We start from the raw sequence: 27586 nt of genomic DNA on the forward strand, positions 1-27586 counted from the left end.
TGTGCCACCCTACTCAGCTAATTTTTTTTATTTTTTGTAGAGACAAGGTCTCCATATGTTGCCCAGGCTAGTCTTGAATTCCTGGGCTCAAGCGAGCCTCCTCACCTCAGCCTCTGAAAGTGCTGGGATTACAGGCATGAGCTACCACACCTGGCCATCTTTTGTTTTTTAAGGGATGGGGTCTCTGTTACCCGGGCTGGATTTGAACTCCTGGGCTCAAGCCATCCTCCTGCTCAGCCTTACAAGTAGCTGGAGCTATAGGTGCACACCACCATGCCCAGCTTTCACATAACTTTCTTACAGTATATTGTAATAATTGTTCTATTATTGTTGTTAATCTTACTGTGCCTAATTTATAAACTTTATCATAGGTATGTATGTATAGGAAAAAACATTCTCTTTCTCTCTCTATATATAGGATTCGGTACTATCCTCAGTTTCAGATATCCCCAGTTTCAGATACCCACTGGGGGTCTTAGAACTTATCCCCCAAGAATAGGGAGGTCTACTATATATATGCATGTAGGGGTGGGAGGTCGGGTGCAATGAAGAAAGTAAAAATCTTTTTCCTTTAAATATAGAGACAGGGTCTCACTATGTTCCCCAGGCTGGTCTCAAACTCCTGGGCTCAAGCAATCCTCTCACCTCAGCCTCCCAAAGTGCAAGAATTACAGGCATGAGCTACCTTGCCTGGCCAAAATCTATTTTTGGTATATTAAGATACTGTCCCAGCCTATGGAATAATCCAATAGTTCATTCTTCTGTGACACTCCAGCCTCTAAAATAGGACATAAATGCATTTTTTCTCTTGAGACAGAGTCTCAGTTGTCCAGGCTGGAATGCAGTGGCATGATCTCAGCTCACTGCAACCTCCGCCTCCGAACTCCCCGGTTCAAGCAGTTCTCCTGCCTCAGCTTCCCGAGCAGCTGGGATTACAGGCGTGCGCCACCACACTGGACTAATTTTTGTATTTTTAGTAGAGATGGGGTTTCATCATGTTGGCCAGGCTGGTCTCAAAACCCTGACCTCAAGTGATTTGCCCGGCTTGACTTCCCAAAGTGCTGGGATTACAGGCGTGAGCCACCGCGCCTGGCCAAATGCACGTTTCAGAGATATCATTCAGCACTGTTCTGTTCAGTTTGTCTGTGTATTGTGGGGGGTAGGCAGCGGAGCCTTTTCTTATCCTATTCTAAAAACCCACTTGCAATATCAAGGTTTATATCTATAAAAACGCAGACAGTCAATAGTGGACTCCAAACCTGAGTTGTTTTTGGACTCGTTCAGGAAGGCAAAAGGAAGGCTTCTGACCTGTGGGAACAATGAGTGGTTTGTGTGTACAGATACACCTTTGTATCAAGTAGCCAAGGTCTGGGGAAAGCCCAGTGTAGACCAAAGTGCTATGGAGGGTCTTTCTCAGACACATTAGTTGGGAAACACTGTCCTAGTTGGTAGGTACTTAATCAGTAGCACATTCAGGTAACTGCTGAAACTGGTACACCAGAGTAGCTAGGGAGTGAACAAAATTAATTTTTGGGTCACACCAAAATAGCAGTTGAATTACATCTCGGCACAGATTTTAGAACCTTGAGAATAACAGTTAAAAAAGATAGTTGGTAGGTATCATAGGAAACAATATTTAAGAACTTACAGTTGAGGTGGAGACCCCGGTAGATGTCTCAGAACACTTGACTCATGCATATCTCTACTTACAGGCTGTGTCGCCATATAACACTAAGATGCTTTAAGTGACTTTTCATACTTATATTTGGTCAGCCTTACCTTGTTCTTGGACTTTTCCTGAGGAAGACTCCTAATATTTCAAAAACAGCTACGATTTTGTATAAACTTTTTGTTTTTATTTTTTCTGAGACAGAGTTTCACTCTTGTTGCCCAGGCTGCAGTGCAATGGCACAATCTCGGCTCACTGCAACCTCCGCCTCCCGGGTTCAAGCGATTCTCCTGCTTCAGCCTCCAGAGTAGCTGGGATTACAGGCATGTGCCACCATGCCCGGCTAATTTTTATATTTTTAGTAGAGACAGGGTTTCACCATGTTGGTCGGGCTGGTCTCAAACTCCTGACCTCAGGTGATCCACCCTGCTCGGCCTCCCAAAGTGCTGGGATTACAGATATGAGCCACCGTACCCTGCCCGATTTTATGTAAAGTTATCAATTTATCTGCTGTAACCACTTGCCAGACCAGGGTTCAGCAAGCTTTTTCTGTAAAGGGCCAAATAGTAAATCTTTGAGGCTTTGTGGGCCATATGGTCTCTGCTAACTACTCAATTCTGCCATTGTAGTGCAAAAGCAACTATGTAAATTGGCTGTGTTTATTTGTGGACACTGAAATTTAAATTTCATAATTTTCACATAGAATATTATTCTTTTGATTTTCTTCCCCCCAAAATTAAAAAATTTTAAAGCCATGCTTAGCCATGGGCCATTGAAAAACAGGCAGCAGGCCATAGTTTGCTAACCCTGGTGCCAGGCTAGTCTTGGTAAAAGCTGACTACTGATAGACATCTTAGAGACTTGTAATTATAGCAGAAGACATCTCTTACAGGAAGAGAATTTGCCTTTTAAACAGGTCGATATTGGGCAATTTCAAACATGCTTTTGGTTCCTTAAAAAACCATTTGAGCCAGGTGTGGTGGTACACATCTGTAATCCCAGCTACTCCAGAAGCTGTGGTGGGAGGATTGCTTGAACCTAGGAGTTTGAGACCAGCCTGGGTAACACAGCAAGAGCCTGTCTTTAAGAGGAAAAGGAAAAAAAAAAAAAAAAAAAGCTATTTCGCTAAATCAGGCCTAGTATCTTTCCTTTCACTATAAGCACAGATATGGTAATAACTGGAATTTGGAAAATCTACTTTGGAATTTGGAAATGCAGTCCCTTCTTCAAAACCAGAAAACAGCAGTATCCTGGTGTTTTGACACACAACATTTAAAAATCATTCTTTGATCTCACTTATATCCTTACTTACATATCCTTGTAGATACAATAGTTAAGTTGTAGATCTGGTGTTTTTTAAAAAAATTAACACCAAGTAACTGGTCAGTTCTAGCTGAGGCATACTTTAAAACTGAACCCAACCATTGGATCACAAGTGTGTGAATATATATTTCTTCTAGCCTTTCAATTTTAATACCTGTATTTACTATAGAAAAACACATTTATGTAGTAATTTCAGAAAACTTTGGATGATTCAAAATGACAAGTACCTGGTAAAGCTCTTAAGTCTGATGATTGCATTGAAATAGTCACATGACACAGTTCTGTACGCTGCAAACATTTTAATGATTATTGTTGAGCATACATTTTGGAAATTTTTTACTTCAAACAGCAACAAGTTAAATAAATGTTTATAATATACAAAGAAAATACAACCCAAAAGTAAAACTTGCTTTAAGTGTGCCTTGCACTTAAACCAGTGTTTTCCCCCCTTAATACATCTTTATTTTTGAGCTGCACAAACACACTTAAGACTTTGATCTTCATAGTACGGCATTTAGGAAATAAAAATATACTCCCACCTTAAAGAAATAAAAAGGTTGGTGCATGATTATATGCCAAACAAAGAGAGAACACTAGAATACTCTTGATAGTGCAGGCATCATTAAAAAGGAAAAGAAAAAGCTTGAGATGCTCATTAATTCTCTATGTTTTAAGGAAGCAGGATTTTTGACCAAGTAGCTTAAAAGCCAGCAAAACAGGGATCAGTGATGGCAACTGTAGTGTATGGAGTATGAAATGGCAAACTTTACACAAATACACGGTTAGAAATTTACCAGTGAACACTGAAGATCTGAGAAGCTGCTCTTTGGAACAGTCAAGTAGGACCACCTTATTCCAGTCACATAAGCCCTTGTAAAGTAACACAGTGTTCTGTGCTATATACTTGCTGGCTGGGTAGTTACAGGATTTGTTTTGTCATTAGCAGCTAAAAAACTTATTCCACATGTTCTTAAAGCCTTAATGGTGGAAAAAAAGGCAAGTGTCATTAGCATGGAGGATCATATACTTCTCTGCACACAAACACAAGAGGCTTCACTAGTATTTTTAAAGTCTCTGATGTCTCCCATTGCACTTTAAAGCTCAATTGAGATGAAAGCCTTTCTCCATTGTAGCAGCTAGCAGGCGCTCTCTCATGATCTCCTCGGAAGAATATTCAGGCAACTTAAGGTAATGCACACATGTATTGACTGATGGATAGCTTGCATCAGTAGCGTCAACCTACAGCAAGAAAGCAAACACAACAGAAGACCATGAGTTTAAATACTTCTTTCTTTCAAAAGTAAAGTAACTAAATTCCATTTGGATTCCCCATTAGCCAGAGAGCTTGTACCTTGCGTACAACCGTGAGCCTGGGATGCAGGTTAGCCAGTCCACCTGGGGGTAGAGTTGAACAACCAGTGGTAAACTGCAAGAATGCTTTCCTTTCATCAGAAGACATGCCACATAAAACCCTCACAAACCTCAGGAAACCAGGGCTAAAAGAATAAAAATATAGTTATATTGAGTTGACTGCAGATTTAAATGAAAATCACTACCACTACTTTCTAAGCCAGCAACAAGCCCCCTAAAAAACAATATCCTCACACCAGAAGAACAACACATCTAGAGACTCTTGGGTAAGTATGAAATGGGCTAATACAAGCTACTTTAAAAATATCCCTGGCCAGGCGTGGTGGCTCATACCTGTAATCCCAGCACCTTGGGAGGCTGAGGCGGGTGGATCACCTGAGGTCAAGAGTTCAAGAGCAGCCTGACAAACATGGTGAAACCCCGTCTCTACTAAAAATACAAAATTAGTTGGGTGTGGTGGCACACGCCTGTAATCCCAGCTACTTGGAAGGCAAAGGCAGGAGAATCACTTGAACCTGGGAGATAGAGGTTTCAGTGAGCTGAGATTGTGCCATTGCATTCACGCCTGGACAACAAGAGCAAAACTCCATCTCAAAAAAAAGAAACAAAAAATCCCTCAAAGACTGTCTTGCACTTACAAAATGTAAGAACTAAAAAATACTGACGGTGTATGGGGTCCATCTATTCTGCAACAAAGTCAGCAAATCATAAAAACACAGGATGCACTTGCAAAATCATTCCAAATACGGATAAATATACCAAAGGGGATCTGAAATATTTTTTGTGCCAGCAAAATAATTATCTTGTGATAAATTTATGTAACGAAATAGTAAATGAACAACATGCCACAACATGGATAATAAACATAATGTTACTCGAAAGAAACCAGACCACAAAGAAAACAGACTACATGATTTCATATATTAAAAGTTCAAAACCAAGCAAAACTGATCAAGATGTGGTGATTAAATTAATAGAAAAGAATATGGTGGGAAGGGGAATTTTTGAAGTTGTTTCATATTCTGGACACCAATTATATAGGTGTGTTCATTTTGAGAAAATTCTCTAAACTGTATATATATATGTGTGTACTTATCTGTTATATTCAATAAAAAGTTTAATATAAATGTAGTATGGCCTAACTGCTTATAATTTACCAAATTTAAAAAATGAACAATTAAAACACAATGAGAAAAGGAATCAACATCAGCCATGATGTCAGTTGTCTTTTTTTTTTTTTTGAGACGGAGTTTCACTCTTGTTGCCCAGGCTGGAGTGCAATGGCATCATCTTGGCTCACTGCAACCTCCACCTCCTGGGTTCAAGTGATTCTCCTGCCTCAGCCTCCCAAGTAGCTGGGATTACAGGCGTCTGCCACCACAACCAATTAATTTTTGTATTTTTAGTAGAAATGAGGTTTCACCGTGTTGGCCAGGCTGGTCTCGAACTCCTGATCTCAAGTGATCCGCCCGCCTTAGCCTCCCAAAGTGCTGGGATTACAGGTGTGAGCCACCACGCCCAGCCTGCTGTCAGTTGTCTTTTTGTATCCTCCCAGGCTTATCAGTGGATATGCATTCTGGTAACTGTGAGACACCATTGCTTTCTCACTTACTTTATGATACTCACTGAGTTAAAGTTCTTTAGAGAATCTGTCATTTGATTTGGGGAAATATAAATAATTTTGTTGATCTTAGAAAATAGTACCACATACCTGTCACGTGTATAACCCAGCTTAGGTTCAGTGTAATTGATAATATCCTCTGCTGCCCAGGATGGTGACTGGTTTCCACAAAGAATCATCTGGACTTCTTCATGGCTGAAGGAACTTAATTTCTCCATTGGAAAAACTTTATTAAACCCATCTACATCGTACATGTAATGGAAACACAAAAAACAAACATACAACTCAGTTTCCAAGTTACGATTCCAAAATACCAAATTTCAAACCAAAATACCCATTATCAGAATCAATCTAAGTATCTATCAAGGGATGAATGTGTAAAGAAAATGTGGTATATGTACACAATGGAATACTATGCAACCATAAAAAAGAATGGGCTGGGTGCGGTGGCTCACACCTGTAATCCCAGCACTTTGGGAGGCTGAGGCAGGTGGATCATGAGGTCAGGAGATTAAGACCATCCTGGCTAACACAGTGAAACCCCGTCTCTACTAAATATACAAAAAATTAGCCGGGCGTGGTGGCAGCTGCCTGTAGTCCCAGCTACTCGGGAGGCTGAGGCAGGAGAATGGCATGAATCCAGGAGGTGGAGCTTGCAGTGAGCCAAGATGGCACCACTGCACTCCAGCCTGGGACTGCAGCCTGAGACTCCATCTCAAAAAAAAAAAAGAACGAAATTTTTTCATTTGTAGGAATATAGGTGGAACTGGAGGTCATTATATTAAGTGAAACAAGCCAAGCACAGAAAGACAAGTATCACATGTTCCCACTCATATGTCGGAACTTAAAATGTTGATCTCCCTACAAAGAGACTTAGACTCCCACACATTAATAATGGGGAGACTTTAACAGCCCACTGTCAACATTAGACAGATCAACAAGACAGAAAGTTAACAAGGATACCCAGGAATTGAACTCAGCTCTGCACCAAGCGGACCTAATAGACATCTACAGAACTCTCCACCCCAAATCAACAGAATATACATTTTTTTCAGCACCACACCACACCTATTCCAAAACTGACCACATAGTTGGAAGTAAAGCTCTCCTCAGCAAATGTAAAACAACAGAAATTATAACAAACTATCTCTCAGACCACAGTGCAATCAAACTAGAACTCAGGATTAAGAAACTCACTCAAAATCGCTCAACTACATGGAAACTGAACAACCTGCTCCTGAATGACTACTGGGTACATAACGAAATGAAGGCAGAAATAAAGATGTTCTTTGAAACCAACGAGAACAAAGACACAACATACCAGAATCTCTGGGACACATTCAAAGCAGTGTGTAGAGGGAAATTTTTAGCACTAAATGCCCACAAGAGAAAGCAGGAAAGATCCAAAATTGACACCCTAACATCACAATTAAAAGAACTAGAAAAGCAAGAGCAAACACATTCAAAAGCTAGCAGAAGGCAAGAAATAATCAAAATCAGAGCAGAACTGAAGGAAATAGAGACACAAAAAACCTTTCAAAAAATTAATGAATCCAGGAGCTGGTTTTTTGAAAAGATCAATGAAATTGATAGACCGCTAGCAAGACTAATAAAGAAAAAAAGAGAAGAATCAGATAGACGCAATAAAAAATGATAAAGGGGATATCACCACCGATCCCACAGAAATACAAACTACCATCAGAGAATACTACAAACACCTCTACGCAAATAAACTAGAAAATCTAGAAGAAATGGATAAATTCCTGGACACATACACTCTCCCAAGACTAAACCAGGAAGAAGTTGACTCTGACTAGACCAATAACAGGCTCTGAAATTGTGGCAATAATCAATAGCTTACCAACCAAAAAGAGTCCAGGACCAGATGGATTCACAGCCGAATTCTACCAGAGGTACAAGGAGGAACTGGTACCATTCCTTCTGAAACTATTCCAATCAATAGAAAAAGAGGGAATCCTCCCTAACTCATTTTATGAGGCCAGCATCATCCTGATACCAAAGCCGGGCAGAGACACAACCAAAAAAGAGAATTTTAGACCAATATCCTTGATGAACATTGATGAAAAATCCTCAATAAAATACTGGCAAACAGAATCCAGCAGCACATCAAAAAGCTTATCCACCATGATCAAGTGGGCTTCATCCCTGGGATGCAAGGCTGGTTCAATATACGCAAATCAATAAATGTAATCCAGCATATAAACAGAACCAAAGACAAAAACCACATGATTATCTCAATAGATGCAGAAAAGGCCTTTGACAAAATTCAGCAACACTTCATGCTAAAAACTCTCAATAAATTAGGTATTGATGGGACGTATCTCAAAATAATAAGAGCTATCTATGACAAACCCACAGCCAATATCATACTGAATGGGCAAAAACTGGAAGCATTCCCTTTGAAAACTGGCACAAGACAGGGATGCCCTCTCTCACCACTCCTATTCAACATAGTGTTGGAAGTTCTGGCCAGGGCAATTAAGCAGGAGAAGGAAATAAAGGGTATTCAATTAGGAAAAGAGGAAGTCAAATTGTCCCTGTTTGCAGATGACATGATTGTATATCTAGAAAACCCCATTGTCTCAGCCCAAAATCTCCTTAAGCTGATAAGCAACTTCAGCAAAGTCTTAGGATACAAAATCAATGTGCAAAAATCACAAGCATTCTTATACACCAATAACAGACAAACAGAGAGCCAAATCATGAGTGAACTCCCATTCACAATTGCTTCAAAGAGAATAAAATACCTAGGAATCCAACTTACAAGGGACGTGAAGGACCTCTTCAAGGAGAACTACAAACCACTGCTCAATGAAATAGGATGCAAACAAATGGAAGAACATTCCATGCTCATGGGTAGGAAGAATCAATATCGTGAAAATGGCCATACTGCCCAAGGTAATTTATAGATTCAATGCCATCCCCATCAAGCTACCAATGACTTTCTTCACAGAATTGGAAAAAACTACTTTAAAGTTCATATGGAACCAAAAAAGAGCCCGCATCGCCAAGTCAATCCTAAGCCAAAAGAACAAAGCTGGAGACATCACACTACCTGACTTCAAACTATACTACGAGGCTACAGTAACCAAAACAGCATGGTACTGGTACCAAAACAGAGATATAGATCAATGGAACAGAACAGAGCCCTCAGAAATAACGCCACATATCTACAACTATCTGATCTTTGACAAACCTGAGAAAAACAAGCAATGGGGAAAGAAGTCCCTATTTAATAAATGGTGCTGGGAAAACTGGCTAGCCATATGTAGAAAGCTGAAACTGGATCCCTTCCTTACACCTTATACAAAAATCAACTCAAGATGGATTAAAGACTTAAACGTTAGACCTAAAACCATAAAAACCCTAGAAGAAAACCTAGACATTACCATTCAGGACATAGGCATGGCCAAGGACTTCATGTCTAAAACACCAAAAGCAATGGCAACAAAAGCCAAAATTGACAAATGGGATCTAATTAAACTAAAGAGCTTCTGCACAGCAAAAGAAACTACCATCAGAGTGAACAGGCAACCTACAAAATGGGAGAAAATTTTTGCAACCTACTCATCTGACAAAGGGCTAATATCCAGAATCTACAATGAACTCAAACAAATTTACAAGAAAAAAACAACCCCATCAAAAAGTGGGTGAAGGACATGAACAGACACTTCTCAAAAGAAGACATTTATGCAGCCAAAAAACACATGAAAAAATGCTCACCATCACTGGCCATCAGAGAAATGCAAATCAAAACCACAATGAGATACCATCTCACACCAGTTAGAATGGCAATCATTAAAAAGTCAGGCAACAACAGGTGCTGGAGAGGATGTGGAGAAATAGGAACACTTTTACACTGTTGGTGGGACTGTAAACTAGTTCAACCATTGTGGAAGTCAGTGTGGCGATTCCTCAGGGATCTAGAACTAGAAATACCACTGGACCCAGCCATCCCATTACTGGGTATATACCCAAAGGACTATAAATCATGCAGCTATAAAGACACATGCACACGTATGTTGACTGCGGCACTATTCACAATAGCAAAGACTTGGAACCAATTCAAATGTCCAACAATGATAGACTGGATTAAGAAAATGTGGCACATATACACCATGGAATAATATGCAGCCATAAAAAACGATGAGTTCATGTCCTTTGTAGGGACATGGATGAAATTGGAAATCATCATTCTCAGTAAACTATTGCAAGAACAAAAAACCAAACACCGCATATTCTCACTCATAGGTGGGAATTGAACAATGAGAACACATGGACACAGGAAGGGGAACATCACACTCTGGGGACTGTTGTGGGGTGGGGAGAGAGGGGAGAGATAGCATTGGGAGATATACCTAATGCTAGATGATGAGTTAGTGGGTACAGCGCACCAGCATGGCACATGTATACATATGTAACTAATCTGCACATTGTGCACATGTACCCTAAAACTTAAAGTATAAAAAAAAAAAATGTTGATCTCAGCCAGGCAAGGTGGCTCACACCTGTAATCCCAGCACTTTGGGAGGCCGAGGCGGGCAGATCACCTGACGTCGGGAGTTCAAGACCAGCCTGACCAACATGGGGAAACCCCATCTCCACTAAAAATACAAAATTAGCTGGGTGTGGTGGCGCATGCCTGTAATCCCAGCTACTCGGGACGCTGAGGCAGGAGAATCGCTTGAACCCAGGAGGTGGAGGTTGCAGTGAGCCAACTTCGTGCCATCACACTCCAGCCTGGGCAACAAGAGCAAAAACTCCGTCTCAAAAAAACAAAAACAACAAAGTTGATCTCATGAAGGTAAAGAAAAGAATGGTATCAGAGGCTGGGAATGTTGTATGTGGGGGTGGATGAAGAGAGGTAGTTTAATGGGTATAAACTTACAATTAAATAAAAGGACTAAGTTCTAATGTTTTCTAGCATAGCAGGGTGACTATAGTTAACAATAATATATATTTCAAAGAAGTTGGAAGAGAACAATTTGAATGTTCCCAACCCAACACATAGAAATGATAAATGTCCAGGATGATGGATGTCCTAAATACTGATTTTATCATTACACATTCTATGTATCAAAATGCCCCATAAACATGTACATATATTATGCAACAATAAAAAAATACCCATTACCGATGAAATGGACAGAAGATGAATATTCAACATTCATAAATGTTTGAATAAACAAGCATAAATTAAGACAGCTTGAAACTAAAACTGTGTTTTAAATCAGAAATCCCTGCTTAACATCACAAATGTGAACAGTGAGAGAACACTCAGTTGCTATGGTCAGTATGCAAATTCTTATTACTACTCAGTCTAGAGTTCACCAGCTCTTTCTGTCATACAAGTCAGGCAAAAACTGTGTTCTCATTTTCAAAAGTAATTTACCTTGTAATATACTTTGTTCCCATCATGATTCTTTCATGGTTTAATTCATCCTGATCAAGTAATCCAGAATGTATGCAACCTATGTCCACTTTCTTTCTTTCTTTGTTGAGGCAAGGTCTCCCTCTTGCCCAGGCTGGAGTGCAGTGGCACAAACATGGCTCACTGCAGCCTCAGCCTCCCAGGCTCAAACTATTCTCCCACTTCAGCCTTGCGGGTAGCTGGGACCGCAGGCACATGCCACCACATCTAGCTAATTTTTAAAAAAATGTTTTGTAGAGATGGGGTCTTGCCATGTTGCCCAGGCTGGTCTTGGAACTCCTGGGCTCAAGCGATCCTCCTACTTCAGCCTCCCAAAGTGCTGAGATTACAAGTGTGAGCCACCACCACACTCGACCACCAGCAATTCTTTTTTTTTTTTTTTGCAATGGAGTTTTGCTCATCGCCCAGGCTGGAGTGCAATGGCATGATCTCGGCTCACCACAACCTCGTCTCCCGGGTTCAAGTGATTCTCCTGCCTCAGTCTCCCGAGTAGCTGGGATTACAGGCATGCACCACCATGCCCAGCTAATTTTGTATTTTTAGTAGAGACAGGGTTTCTCTATGTTGGTCAGGCTGGTCTCGAACTCCCAACCTCAGGTGATCCTCCCGCCTCGGCCTCCCAAAGTGCTGGGATTACAGGTGTGAGCCACCGTGCCCAGCCGACCACCAGCAATTCTTGACCATAATTTCAACTGTCTCAAAGTAAAAGGAGAGCAATTATACTAAAAATCCTTTAAAATTACCTCTAAAGGCTTCCATTTGTTTCTGAATACCCGTATGCATACAAAAGTCAAACATCAAATCCACATATTCTTCTGCATTATCCATTGTTATCATCTGCAAAAGAAAATTTGTCAGTATCTAGGAATATTTCAGGAGTGTCTAGTACAACTGGCCTTGCTAAGAGGATATTTCAGAACTTACAACTATATTAAAAGCAAACTTTTTACCTCATCTTCACCACTTGGCTTGAGATCCACAGCTGTAAAACCATATATTCTTGAGGAAGGGCAAAACTGGAAATTTAAACTGGGAGGACAAAAAAGATTAAATTAACTGACATGCAGCTACTACTAATGGTGTTTAATTTTTATAACATTACTATCATCTGCCATCAGTGGGTACAAGAGAAAAAATTAAATAAATAAAATAACATGGCTATCAAAACCATAAATCCCACCCCTCTCCTCCTCCAACAAAATCAGTACAACAGCTTAGAAGTAAGTTGAGGACTTTTTAAATGCAATATTCTATGGACAAAATCGACTAGGCCAACTGTTACCAAATCTGTCTGGCTTTGCAAAGACTGCATTAAACCATCTTTCTATATTTTACTTCTAACTTATGGCACAAAATTAATGAACTAAAAATTCTGCAATGAATTACGACAGCAACATGTTTATAAGACTTTTAGGAAGAAACTGTTGCTTTACTGAAGTCAATCACGCGGTGTACAAAAATATATATTTAAAAAACCTTGAATATATAACCATTTATCAAACACAGTTTACCAACATTATCAGCAAACATTTAAAAAAAAAAAAAAAAAAGGCCTTGCAGTTAACCTAAAATCACAGCTGAAGATATGATAATTACCTGTACATAAAGTAACAGAGTTTTATCAAAAGATCTGCAGCATCTCAGCTGCTACAGCCATTGGTGATAAAGCTGACATACCAACCAATTTTTGAGCTTTGCAAAGTGGACCATATATTAGCAGATGAATTTGTCAAAATATTGTTGGCTCTGGACATTTTACACAGGCATATAAATTCACATTGGCTAAGTCAAGTAATCTTCTAAAGGTTTGATGATTAATAAACTAATATTCTAGTATTCTGAGTGTTGTCTTTATAATATTAAATCAAAGGTTCAAGTCGATCATCAATATTTCCTACAGCATATTACTGTTTTTGACAGACTATTTACTCATATATTGCAAATCAGTGAGGACAAAGAAACAAAAGCTTTAAAACTTATTCACCCATTGGATTGAAGAATGTACATATAATGCTTACCCTAAATCCTCTATGCTAAGTGGAGGCCCAGAACCTGATGGATTCTTCAGCACTAGTTCCTGTAATTTTGTGTTCTTCTCATCTTCAGAAAGACCTTTGTTGCTTAAAATTTGGCGCCTCTTGATAGCAAGGTCTTTAATTTCTTTTAAAAATCTGGCTCTGTGTGGGTTTACTAATTCAAAGTCTTCCCAAGTCAAAATTCCATTAAACCAAGCTGGGGGTTTTGGTTTAGGGGGATCAAGAATAAATTCTGATTTTGAATCCTCTTCAAAGCTTCCTACCGAGAGTGAATCATGACCTTCTTCTGTAGAAGCTTCAGACTGACTTTCAGTACAGTGTAAGTCTCTATCACCTCGTGACTCATAAATCAGTTTACTCATATTGCTTTTAATGTCACCCATACACATAAGTTTAAAAAAAGGTTTAGAAATAGGTAAGTCCACAAGTCTATTGTCTTGAATGCATTTGGCCAAGAAAATTCCAAGGAAATGAAACAGTTTCGTGATCCTTTCAAGCTCATCACTATCTTGCGGAAATGGTGCCGTGAACAGTCCACATGACCTCTGCACATAATATCCAGGAGGTTTCAATCCACCTCCAAGATCAACCTAATTTTTTAGAGGGTGAAATGCAAATAAAATTAAACAAAAGGTAATAGAAACTAAGCCTATCATCATCTAAGAAAAAAATCCATAAACATTAAACATCTTCATGAATTTGGCTATCTAAAAGTATATAATTTTATTAAATAGCTTTTGGTGACTAAATTTTATCGCTTTAGAAATATTTTAATTGTATCAAGATTATTCAATAATAAAAGTAGAGTCAGAAACCTGGCTTATGCTCTGAACACATAACCTATTTTTAACACTTTTGAAAGCAGAGTCACAACTCAAGTCACAAAATGAGAAATATTCTTACGTGACGGGACTCATCATCTGGAAAATTATCATCACAAAGCCAAGCTCCCAAGTCGGTTCTCTGGAATTCTGCTGCCACCAGAGCATAAAACTCTAATGTGGGTCCCAAGCCAGTTCCTTCTTCTCCTAAAAACTCAACCTAAAATGTGAACAAATAAATTGTGGGTTAAACTTAAAGTTTGGGATGTTTTTAAAAATAATCTAATTCTTGCCAAAATTTATCATATCTGCTCCAGTAATATACCTTTTTTCAAAATAGCAGTGTATATATATTATAAACAGCACAGAAGTGTTATTTTAATTTTCCTAAAGACAAGAGTCCACTTGTTGTACACTATTACATGCTTAAGCACTGTGCCAAGCATCATTCATACATTTACTTCTCACAACAACCCTGCAAAATAATTATCTCCTTTTTACACCAAAGGAAACCAAATCTCAGATAAGGAGGTTAAATAATTTGCTTGAAGAAATGATGGTGTACAGATTTTTGTGTGTCTCTGTGTGACACCAAAGCCTAAACTCTTCCACTTTTTTATTTTTATTTTTTGAGACAGTTTCACTCTTGTTGCCCAGGATGGAGTGCAGTGGCACGATCTCAGCTCACTGCAACCTCTGCCTCCGGGTTCAGGCGATTTTCCTGCCTCGGCCTCCCAAGTAGGTGGGATTACGGCATGCACCACCATGCCTGGCTAATTTTGTATTTTCAGTAGAGACAGGGTTTTAACTATGTTGGTCCGGCTGGTCTCAAACTCTTGACCTCAGGTGATCCACCCACCTCAGCCTCCCAAAGTGCTGGGATTACAGGCATGAGCCACTGCGCCTCGCCTCTTCCGCTTATTTCTGAGTTAAAGACACTTTAAATCATTTTTGCAACAGGAAGAGTACGGACAAAAACCTTTAAAGTGATTGCATAAAGTATCATAAAAACTACAGCATATGGTTAAAAAAAAAGACTAAATTAGAAGAATGTAAGCAGCTGGGCATGGTGGCTCACGCCTGTAATCCCAGCACTTCGGGAGGCCAAAGTGGGTGGATCACTTGAGCCCAGGAGTTTGAGACCAGCCTGGGCAACATAGTGAGAACTTCTCTCTATTAAAAAAAAAAGAAGAAGAACATAAGGGTAGGAGGAATACAATGAAAGTCTGTATATAAAGTGAAAGATGTAAAGCCTTGGACATCTTCTAGAGATGTATCATATTTCTGGCAATTAGTTTATGATCCAAAAGTTAAAAACAAACCAATTGGTTTCATCCCTGTGACAGGAGAGGTATTTTGACTCTTCCTCATATAGGGAATACTGTGTATATGAAATAAAACCAACAATGTCCACAGTAACATTTCTAAACTAACTATATTAAATTTCATACTGCCATTTGCTATAACATCTCTCAACACAGACCAGTGATATAATACCAAGCACAATTTAAGTGAAACAATATTACAAAACCGGGTGCTCCCAAAATACCGAACAGCACAGTTCAATGTAAGGGTAAAAAAGAATCCCTTGTGAGTACTACTATTTTAGTCCAACTTTGTTATGAAATGGGTAGAAGCCCTCAAGCAGAACAAGCACTTTGCCACCTCAAGAGTGGAGATCTTCTTTTTTGCTCATGAATGGTGCAAGACCTAACCCCTAAGGAGGTGGAAAGACACCCTCTTATGAAAAAGATGCTCTGCCAGAGGAGAAGGCTTCTGCCTACAGAATAGGAAAACCCCTCTTCATGTTTACCTACCACAGTTTTTAATGCAGTGAAGATACACATTGGGCGGGTTCCCTAAGTGTCATTCCTGTTCCCTAAATCTAATTTTATATGAGATTACCTCAAGAACTGATTTCCGATCTGCATGTATTTGCATGACATTCTCAGCCCATTCCATCAGTGATTCGCCACGTGGAACTTTTACTCTTTCATGCTTGAGACGACCAACTCGAAACTCTCCAGGGTCATCTCGCCTAACACTGCTTGTGGTTCTCGTTCGTTCCACAGTGGCTTCACGTCGGTTTTGTAACCATACTATTGCTCTGAAATAGAAAAATATCTATGAGCTGCAGCATACATTAACAGCTGAATGTACTACTAAACCAGCAACAGAATTCAAAGATTTAAGAAATTAAAAAATAGTATTTTATCAGGTGATTTTTAAAACACAGTAATGTTTTTTTGTTACATAAATTGCTTCCTGTCACAAGTAAAAATATATGAAACTCCTTTTATTATAATCTGCCTTAAGCAAACTAACAAAGTACTGGGTCTATATTTTGCCTCCTTATTTTAGCAGTTCAATAAAAATAAAAATCTGTTGTCCAAGCCCCAACATCATTCAAAAAAAGGACAAATGTTTCCTATCAGAGAAATTTAAAAAAGATTAAGCTATCTTTCAAACTGAAAGCCACCATCAAAACGGTAATTATAATTTTAAAACAATTTTTCTTTTCTTTTTTTTGAGATGGAGTCTTGTTCTGTCACCCAGGCTGGAGTACAGTGGCATGATCTTGGCTCACTGCAACCTCCCTATCCCGGGTTCAAGTGATTCTCCTGCCTCAGCCTCTCCAGTAGCTGGGATTACAGGTGTGTGCCACCACGCCCAGCTAATTTTTGTATTTTTAGTCGAGATGGGGGTTCTGCCATGTTGCCCAAGCTGGTCTCGAACTTCTGGCCTCAACTGATCCACCCGCCTCAGCCTCCCAAAGTGCTGTGATTACAGGCATGAGCCGCCACACCCAGCCACATTTTCTTTTTTTTAATAACAATCCATTTATGGTGGGAGGAAGAACCGATAATTAGGAATAAGCAGCTGAAGGTTCTACTCTCATGTGTGCTACTATTTTTTCATGATCTTAGGCAAATCAGCTAAGTACGTGCAGAATCAATTTCCTCATTTATAAAACAAATTATAATCAATGCCAGTTATCACAACATGCTTATAGTTCTATGTATATAAATGCTTTGTAAATGGCATTAAACGGTACAAAAATGTAACTATCAGGGAAGAAAACAAACAGTTTAAATTATAACCTTTTTTTACAACTATTTTGGAAGAGTACTTAAGGTAAACAATCATTCAACAAAATAGTTATTGAGCACCTACAATGAGTCTTGCTCTGTCGCCCAGGCTGGAGTGCAGTGGTGCAATCTCGGCTCACTGCAACCTCTGCCTCCCGGGTTCAAGCAAATTCTTATGCCTCAGCCTCCTAAAAAGCTGGAATTACACCCAGTTAATTTTTGTGTTTTTTTGTAGAGATGGGGTTTTGCTACGTTGGCCAGGCTGGTCTCGAACTCCTGGCCTCGAGTGATGTGTCTGCCTTGGTCTCCCAAAGTGCTAGAATTATAGGCATGGGCCACCATGCCCAGCCTGGAAACAGAAACTTTTTAAATGCTTTTTTTTTTTTTTTTTTGGTAAATTACTTCTTCCATGATTAGAGGGACTATCTTCAAACCAGCACAAATATTTCGTAAATAATATCTGACTATTTTCTAACCAATTGAGTAATTTGTTGCACAATAAGCCATCTCACATCTTTCAGCAAGAAATACATTAAATTTGAATAGTAAAGACATTACACAATTAGGCTTAGGACAAAATTAAAATTTGCTTGAAATATTTCTTTGGGGGAGAGGACACCACACTTCTACTCAATGAAGAGAAACATTTTTACAGTCCAGAGGTCTTTTATTTTTATTTTTTATTTTTTTGAGATGGAGTCTTGCTCTGTCGCCCAGGCTGGAGTGCAGTGGCACAATCTCTACTCACTGCAAGTTCCACTTCCTGGGTTCACGCCATTCTCCTGCCTCAGCCTCCCAAGTAGCTGAGACTACAGGTGCCTGCCACCACGCCCAGCTAATTTTTTGTATTTTTAGTAGAGACAGGTTTTCACCACATTAGCCAGGATGGTCTCGATCTCCTGACCTCGTGATCCGCCCACCTCAGCCTCCCAAAGTGCTGGGATTACAGGCGGGGGCCACCGCGCCTGGCTATTTTTTTTAAACACCTATTATGCATGAATTCATAGAGAAGAGGTTCCAGCAGCTCAGGCTCCTTTCCCTTGGTTTTCACACAGTGCGCTTGTCTGGGTGGAACAGGCTGGCACTTCAGCTAAATGCGCGTACCTTTCTCTTTGGCTTCCTTCTTTTTCTGATCATTTTCCTTCATGTGTTTCAGGAAGCTATCTCGGCTCTTAGAGTGCTTAATGTGCTCAGTATGTACATTAATTCTCTTGGTAAGAATCTTGCCCTTGTTTTTTACAACAATGCCATTAGCCGGGTGTGGTGGCGTGTGCCTGTAATCCCAGCCACTCAGGGGGGCTGAGGCAGGAGAATCGCTTGAACCTGGGAGGCGGAGGTTGCAGTGAGCCGAGATCACGCCACTGCACTCCAGCCTGGGCGACAGAGCGAGACTCTGTCTCAAAAAAAACAAAAACAAAAACAAAAAAACAACAATGCCAACAGCATGCTGGGTAACAGTAGACTCTTCCAGTTTAGCCACAGTAACACTTGTGGGGCATTCCTTTTTGAACAGTACCCATTCCCTTAATGTCTACAATATCACCTCTCTTTTAGATCTGCATATACGTGGCCAAAGGAACAACTCCATGTTTTCTAAAAGACCTAGAAAACAGCTATCGGGTATCTCTCCTCCTTTCCTTTGGATTAGTCATTTTGGTGAATTACTAGAAGATTGGTGGTTCAGGCCAAAAGGCAATGCTAACTATTCTTTACAAGAATACAAGATAATATATTCCCTCTATCAGTCTTGACAGTATAGTTGTACATTTTCAACTTACATAACATAAAAACATACTTATTCTAAAAACATAAAAAAACAGTCTTCTTACCTTGAGGCACCAAATGCTGTACATGTGAAATAAAGCTGTCTAGTTTCAAATGGTATTAGAAAAGGACATTTGCTGGTTAATTGTTCACACCAGTCTGGCAGAGCCCCACTTGCCAATGCCAATGGTTCCTGCAAATTAACAAATAATAATGTGTTAGTGCTATAAGGCATTCATGCATGCATGCATTCATTCATTCATTCATTTTTTTTTCTGAGACAGAGTCTCACTCTGTTGCCCAGGCTGGTGTGCAGTGGTACGATCTCAGCTCATTGCAGCCTCTGCCTCCTAGGTTCAAGTGATTCTCCTGCCCTAGCCACCCAAGTAGCTGGGATTATAGGCGTGTGCCACCGTGCCCAGCTAATTTTTGTATTTTTAGTAGAGACGGGGTTTCACCGTATTGGCCAGGCTGGTCTCAAACTCCTAGCCTCTAACGATACACCCATCTTGGCCCCCAAAATGCTGGAATTACAGGCGTGAGCCACCACACCTGACCCTATAAGGCAATTATTAAAAATGACCAAGTCAATTATAAACCTCTAATTAGGAAATAAATGCAAAGGACCATATAGCTCAAATTACCAGTCAGAGGGAAGGGAAAGATGGTGAGAGGTAGAAAAGAAAGCAAATGGAATATTAGGAAAAGTCCAATAGTAACAGAATGAAGAGTTCAGCTGTCTGATTTTATTACCTCAATCTGCTGTAATATTTTTGTTGTAATTTTTTTGCTAGTGAATTCATCTGGTGGAAAAGTAAACTGAGGCTGTTCATCACCATCTATAAAATTAATTAATAAAATTAATAAAAATATAAACTGACTTGCTTTAAAACCGCTATAGAAATGAAACAAGGCTTCTTACGGACCTTCCTGGGATATTCTTGAATAAGGGTCACTTGCAACTATATACAGAATACGCAGAAGCTGAAGGACATCTTCTACTCCACAAGAGTTCTGTCCATTGCCTGCTTTGGCCTGAGGTTGTTCTTTTGTTAAATTAAGAATATCACTACTTTGAAGAGTAGAAATGGCCCCCTGGTTTAACCCAGACTTTGTTCCATGCTCACAAAAATCCTATAGAAACAATTAGAAAAACTGGCCATTAATCACATTTTCAAGAAAAACAGTGTATCATTCTATCAATACCACTATGAAAGGGCTGGAATTTTTTAAAGTGCCTTCTTTTTAAATAAAAACATAACACAAGACATAAATCAAGGCATTCTAAACCATTAAAATTCCCAAATAAAATATAACCACTCTAAGCCACGGTCAAAGTCTGTATTCAGATCCAATGCTACGAGCCATATTTGAAATTTTAGAATTTGTGCATTAACAGTGTTAATTCAACCTCATTTTTAAAATTATGTCTCAATGAACTGCTGTTCCTTAAGAAGCTTCCAAAGCTGCAAAACAAAGCACGAAGCTGTTTGCAATCAAAATAGTGTTTTGATGCCAATATATACCTTATATGCAGCTATGAGCTGAGAACAATTTCTGTTTTTCCTAATACTTTTATTAGTGCCAGTTAATTTCCAGTGGCGCAGGAAAGCAGCGTCTGCATTCTTCTGCAGGTAGGTTATCAAGTCATTCTTTGGTAATTCATCAGTGCCAAGGTACTGCTCCACATGCTCTATAGACCAGCAACCCTACAACAGGAAAAACCAAATGTTGGCCTTTCCCAATTATAAAGTCTATGATATTTCACATGCATTACATGAGGTAGCTTTAAGATCATGCACTTACTCTAATCTAAAGAATTCCATGTTAGTCATTATTCCCTTCAACGTTCAATTGCAATATTGTGTTAGTTTTACTATCTTTCTTCTTTTAACTAAATAGCCAAGAGTAAGACCAATGTTCTAAAAATAACTTACCATTTTTCCATTTTCCTTTTCTTTATCAGAATCCTTCATTTCTCTGTACATGATTCTAAACATGAAGATATTCAAGTTAATTCATATATAATTTGTGATTATTTCCAATAAGGCTTCAATTCTTTAAAAAAAAAATGAATGTCATTCACTAGACATATGCCTCCACTGAACACTGAACTCAAGGAGAATTCTTTTTTTCTATATTTTTTGTAGAGATAAGGTTTTGCTATGTTGTCCAGGCTAGTTTCAAACTCCTGGTTTCACGCGATGCTCCTGCCTTGGCCTCCCAACGTGCTGGGATTAAGTTGTGTTACAACACCCAGCCTCAAGGAGGATTTTTAAGAAAAAATGTTAATTTGTTAAACATAAGGCAAAGTAGCAGAAACCATATTCCTGAATTATGATTTATAAATTTAGCATTATTACAAAGAAAGCGTGTATCAAATCTAGAACTTTTAAAGATATGACTGTATCAAGTGTTATGCAGCATTAGGTGATTTGGTGGTTGTGAAACATCGAGTGCATTACATAAAACAAAATGGTATAGCCTACTATCTACCCAGGCTATGTGTTATAGCCTATTGTTCCTAGGCCACGAACCTTAACAGCATATCACTGTACTGAATACTATAGGCAACTGTAACACAATGGTATTTGTGTATCTAAACATAAAAAAGGTACAGTAAAAATATGATTTTATAATCTTATGGGACCCCTGTCGTACATGGTCCATCACTGACTGAAAAGTTGTTATGTAGCACATGGCTATAACTGTTGTAAAAATACAATGGGATAAGAAACAGGTTCTCTGTGTCTAGATGGAAAGAAGGATAGAAATAACAATGATCAGGAGTGCTTATGTTCAAATAAGGCAGTTGAGATCAATTTTTAAACTGCAATAAAAATTGAAGGGAGGTTTTCCTAGCTCTTGGGAACTTGGGGAAAAAAAACTAAGGGCGGAAGAATACCATTATGATTTTCTGTTCTATCTCAAAAGGACCTACATTACTTTTATTGGCCATTACATAAGATTATCAGTGATGTTAACAGAACATCAGAAAACATACTAATAGAAGTGAAGTTACAGTAAGAATGATGATATAATTTATTATTATTAAATAACAACTACTTTATAGATAACATTTACTGAGCACTTAATATATCCTAGGGGGTATTGAAAACACTTTGCAGGCCAAGCACAGAGGCTCAACACCTGTAATCCCAGCACTTTGGGAGGCTGAGGTGGACGGATCACTTGAGCTCAGAAGTTCGACACCAGCATGGGCAACATGGTAAAAACCCCATCCCTACAAAAAATACAAAAATTAGCTAGGCCTGGTGGTGCACACCTGTAGTCCCAGCTACTCAGGGGGCTTAGGTGCGAAAATCACCTGAGCTTGTGGAGTCTGAGGCTGCAGTGAGCCATGATCGCACCACTGCACTCCAGCCTGGGCAAGAGAGAGAGACCTTGTCTCAGAAAAAAAGAAAAGTAAAGAAAACACTTTATACATGTTAATTCATTAATTCCTTAAAACCACTCTCATTTTATAGATTAGGAATGTGAGGCACAAAAATGTTAAATAAATTTACCCTAAGTCATTGATAATTATTTGTACAAAGAAAGGCAGGTGTTAAACCACACACCCCCAAAATAAAGAACAGAAAGAAGATATTTAGTACTCATACACGATCTTAGTCAAAGAATTCAAATGATGCTCTTTTCAACAATTACGTAAGAAGCTAGTATAGACTGTAAATTTCCTTCTACTTCTAAAACTTTAATCACTCTACACCAAGAGTCCCAAACACTATTAACTGTTCCTGTAAGCCAACAGGATAAAAACAAAATCTTTTCTGTTCCTATAATCCAAAATAAATGCAATGATTCTTGGCTCTACACTAGGACATTATCTACCAAAAAATTAAGTTAAAATTTCTTACGTGTATGTGGGCTCCCAAATACGCCTAAGTTTATCTGATTTCACATTGCCATTACAGGACAATTGAAGCAATTTTTGTACATAGTAAAAGATGGTTGATCTGAAATTGGTGAGTGGTAATTCAACTTCACGAGTCGTTCCAAGACCTGTTACTTTCAAAGTGAGAGCTAATCGAGGTGACGGAGTACATTCAACTTCTTCCAAGAGCTCTGAATGAGGGGTCCCTAAAAATTTGGAAAATGGGTGAAAAACAATTATACTAAAACAAGCAGTCCAAGAAAGGCCACTACACTAGGCGACAAGGCTACATGAAATCCAAACCTCTCTGCCATACGTTAGCTAAAGGATGTCAGCTACTTAAGACTCTCTAGGCCTCGACATTTTTGTTTTCTGTTTTTTTTTTTTTCTTTTTTTGAGATGGAGTCTTGCTCTGTTGCCCAGGCTGGAGTGCAGTGGCGCGATCTCAGCTCACTGCAACCTCCGCCTCCCAGGTTCAAGCAATTCTCCTTCGTCAGCCTCCCGAGTAGCTGGGATTATAGGTGCCCAACACCACATCTGGAAAATTTTTGTATTTTTAGTAGAGATGGCGGGGTTTCACCATGTTGGCTAGGCTGGTCTCAAACTCCTAATCTCAAGTGATCTGCCCGCCTCAGATTCCTGAAGTGCTGGGATTACTACAGGCATGAGCCACTGCACCCAGCCTGTTTTCCGTGTCTTTTGTAATGGAAATAATTACACCTATGTTACTGAAAGAGTGCTAGAACAGAATACATGTGTATGATAGAGAGCTCTCTCATTTTTATATGAAAATAATACTAACTGTATGAATACTTAGGAAACATTTTAATTTTATAAATGAGGCCAGGAGCGGTGGCTCATGTCTGTAATCCCAACACTTTGGGAGGCCGAGGCGGGTAGATCACTTGAGGTCAGGAGTTGAGACCAGCCTGGGCAACACAGTGAACCCCGTCTCTACCAAAAATGCAAAAATTAGCTGGACATGGTGATGCCTGCCTGTAGTCCCAGCTACTCAGGAGGTTGAGGCAGGAGAATCACTTGAACCTGGGAGTGGAGGTTGCAGTGAGCCGAGATCACACCCCTGCACTCCAGCCTGGGTGACAGAACGAGACTCCGTCTCAAAAAAAATTTTTTTATAAATGAGAAAACTAAAATTATCCATACTCAGAGAAAACCACACATTCTGGGCCAATGACGTGTCAACCTTTTATCACACTGAATAACTGCATCATGAGGTAAACACATATACACACACAAATATAATTAGTTTCATAATGTATTTGGAGAATGCTCTCATTTTTTATTAGCTCATGAATGTTTTCTTCATTATGATGATCGTCTTCTAAAATATTATGTCTTTCACTGCACAATATCCCACTGTACCTAAACAGAGGCATATCCCTGTTACTGGACATAATTAAGGTCATTTCCAATTTTTTGAAAATATAAATACTTCTGCAGTCATCTATGTGTACAAAACGGGGTACAGAGCTAATATTTAAAATTACCAATGGCAACAACACTTTCTCAGAAGATACAAAATATACTGACAGAGATCTCTACAAAAAGTTTGTGCCTATTTATACTCTCTAGAATATGTTTTCCTTTTTTATAATTTATTTTTTTTCTCTGAGATCCAAAGAAACAAGATTTTCCTTTTTGAATGGACCTTAGAACAAACACCTTGATTCAGTCTATCTATCCTCCCCAAAGAACATTTATACTACCGAGTATACTTACTTTCATATTTAATACAGGTGTCTTTTTTTTTTTTTGAGAGAGAGAGTCTCACTCTGTCACCCAGGCTGGAGTGCAGTGGCGTGATCTCGGCTCACTGCAACCTCTGCCTCCCGGGTTCAAGCAATTCCTCCTGCCTCAGCCTCCTGAGTAGCTGGGATTACAAGCACGCACCACCAAGCCTGGCTAATTTTTGTATTTTTAAGTAGAGACGGGATTTCACCATGTTGGTCAGGCTGGTCTTGAACTCCTGACTTTGTGATCCACCCACCTCGGCCTCCCAAAGTGCTGGGATTACAGGCGTGAGCCACCGTGCCCAGCCTAATACTATCAGGCTAAAAAATACACTCCTCACTTAATCAACAATTTAAATTTTTGTTAAGGATAATTTACTGATTATAATAGCTGACATTTATTGAGATACACATCAGGCAGCATGCTAAGCACTTTACATACCTTACTTCATTTAAGCTTTTTAACAACCTTGTCAAACAGGGACCTTTATTCTCTCACGTAAGAGATGAAGAAATTCAAGCTTGGATAGTTTTGGTGACTTACCCAACGTATCAGTTTCCTACTGCTGCTATAAAATATTACCACAAATTGGGTGGTTTAAAACAACACAAACTTGCCAGGCACAGTGGCTCACGCCTGTAAATCCCAGCACTTTGGGAGGCCGAGGTGGGCGGATCACTTGAGGTCAGGAGTTCGAGACCAGCCTGGCCAACATGGTGAAACCCCGTCTCTACTAAAAATACAAAAATTAGCTGGGCATGGTGGTGCATGCCTGTAATCTCAGCTACTCGGGAGGCTGAGGCAGGAGAATTGTTTGAACCTGGGAGGTGGAGGGTGCAGTGAGCTGAGGCTGTGCCACTGCACTCCAGCCTGGGTGACAAAAGACTTCATCTCAAGAAAAAAAAAAAAAAAACTACCACAAATTTATTTTCTCACAGTTCTAGAGGTCGAATGCCTAAAATGGATTTGCAGGGCTTTATTCTTTCTAGAGGCTCTAGAGAAGAATCTGTTTCCTTGCCTTTTCTAGCATCTAGGAGCTGCCCACATTCCTTGGCTCACTGCTCACCGTCACTCTGACTCCTGTTTCCTTAGTCACATGTTCTTCTCTGACTCCTGCCTCTTGTGAGTACACTGTGTCCACTTGGATTATCCAGGATTATCTCCCCTTCTCAAGATCCCTAATTACATCTCCAAAGTCTCTTTTGTCTGCTTTGATAGTATATCATAAGTTCCACAGGTTAGAACCTGAATGATTTTGGAGAGCAATTAGTATGCCTACCACAATCTAAAATAGAGTTTTGTAAGGGATAAGGTTGTCACCCAGGCCGACTGACTCTAGAGGGCATAACTGTAACCATTAGATAGCCTTTCAAAACTGAGAGGAATAAATCCTTAGGAACTTTGATCCAATAGAAAATACAATAAAAATTTCCCACCTTTAAATGGGACTTTGCCTTAAAAATTGCACAGATACAAAACACATGTTGGTTTTTAAAATTTGAAATAATTTGCAATTTGCTCCTTTAAAAAAACCTTTACTTTTTAAAGAATTTGTGGCTGACTAAAAAAATTTTTTTATAACCTACATACACAAAACTAAAAAAAAATTTTTAATAACGTGCATACACAAGCAGCACTTTACTTTTCATATCTGATTTAGTATGTATTAAAATTAAATCACAAAACCAAAACATCCTGTACCTGGGGGTGGTATTTCTAGATCAGTTGTCTGCTGGACATTAGTACGACCAGGTCTAGGATCAAAAGCAGGAACCAATGCAGAAAACTGTCTCTTTAACACATAATCATCATCCCATGTTCTCCGGCGTCCTCCTTTAGTTTCGTACTCTTCTTCTTCCTATCAAAATAAAATTTCACACACAAACATAAGACGCAAAATTTCATTGTTGCAAAAGCAATGTGTTATTTAGAACTACTGCATTTCCTTAGCCATATTTCTTAAACCCAAAATGAGCTAACCTAAACATGTATAGATACATACATTTCTTTTTTTTTTTTTTTTTTGAGACAGAGTCTCACTCTGTCGCCAGGCTGGAGTGCAGTGGCGTGGTCTCGGCTCACTGCAACCTACGCCTCCTGGGTTCAAGCAATTCTCTGCCCCAGCCTCCCAAGTAGCTGGGATTACAGGCATCCGCCACCACGCCTGGATAATTTTTTGTATTTTTAGTAGAGACGGGTTTCACCGTGTTAGCCAGGATGGTCTCGATCTCCTGACCTCGTGATCCGCCCACCTCGGCCTCCCAAAGTGCTGGGATTACAGGCGTGAGCCACCGCGCCCGGCCTGATACATACATTTCTTAATCATTTCAGTTTACCCAAAGTAAGTTGCATCAGTGATGGTTATACAAATCTACACATTTCACCAAATGATAACCATTCATGGCCAGGTGTGGTGGCTCAAGCCTGTAATCCCAGCACTTTGGGAGGCTGAGGCAGGTGAATCACAAGGTCAGGAGTTCGAGACCAGCCTAGCCAACATGGTGAAACCTCGTTTCTACTAAAAATACAAAAAATTAGCTGGGCATAGTGGCGTGCGCCTGTAATCCCAGCTACTCGGGAGGCTGAGGCAGGAGAACTGCTTGAACCTGGGAGGCGGAGGTTGCAGTAAGCCAAGATCATGCCTCTACACTCTGCACTCCACCCCGGGAGACAGAGTGAGACTCTGTCTCAAAAAAAAAAAAAAAGATAACCATTCACAAACATCCTCAATTTCCTGGCTTTGTTACTGTACTAAAATTAGGTAATATGAAACTAGCCAATGGGAAAAATTAG

The 27586-nt window shown here is 39.5% G+C and overlaps 1 protein-coding gene across 14 annotated transcripts in view; it reads right to left on the minus strand.

Annotated features, from left to right (window-relative positions):
* Positions 1–3276: 3276 nt before the first annotated feature.
* The window catches only part of HECTD1 (HECT domain E3 ubiquitin protein ligase 1), a 111281-nt gene continuing 86971 nt past the window's right edge, over positions 3277–27586 (minus strand). For 9 of the 14 annotated variants that reach the window (XM_063715815.1, XM_063715809.1, XM_024231602.3 and 6 more), the window contains 15 exons: positions 26495–26651; positions 23025–23247; positions 21084–21138; positions 20673–20855; positions 20073–20280; positions 19900–19985; positions 19212–19339; positions 16199–16400; positions 14376–14513; positions 13455–14062; positions 12387–12465; positions 12180–12273; positions 6075–6225; positions 4344–4488; positions 3277–4231 (listed from right to left, as the gene is read on the minus strand). In XM_063715815.1, coding sequence (XP_063571885.1) covers positions 4094–4231; positions 4344–4488; positions 6075–6225; positions 12180–12273; positions 12387–12465; positions 13455–14062; positions 14376–14513; positions 16199–16400; positions 19212–19339; positions 19900–19985; positions 20073–20280; positions 20673–20855; positions 21084–21138; positions 23025–23247; positions 26495–26651 — 2595 coding nt within the window. In that variant the 3' untranslated portion in view covers positions 3277–4093. The remainder of the gene's footprint in view (positions 4232–4343; positions 4489–6074; positions 6226–12179; positions 12274–12386; positions 12466–13454; positions 14063–14375; positions 14514–16198; positions 16401–19211; positions 19340–19899; positions 19986–20072; positions 20281–20672; positions 20856–21083; positions 21139–23024; positions 23248–26494; positions 26652–27586) is intronic. The other 5 variants (XM_063715811.1, XM_063715814.1, XM_063715813.1 and 2 more) reach the window with 1 other exon arrangement.

Source organism: Pongo abelii, chromosome 15, assembly GCF_028885655.2.
Source record: "Pongo abelii isolate AG06213 chromosome 15, NHGRI_mPonAbe1-v2.0_pri, whole genome shotgun sequence".
Taxonomy (NCBI): domain Eukaryota; kingdom Metazoa; phylum Chordata; class Mammalia; order Primates; family Hominidae; genus Pongo; species Pongo abelii.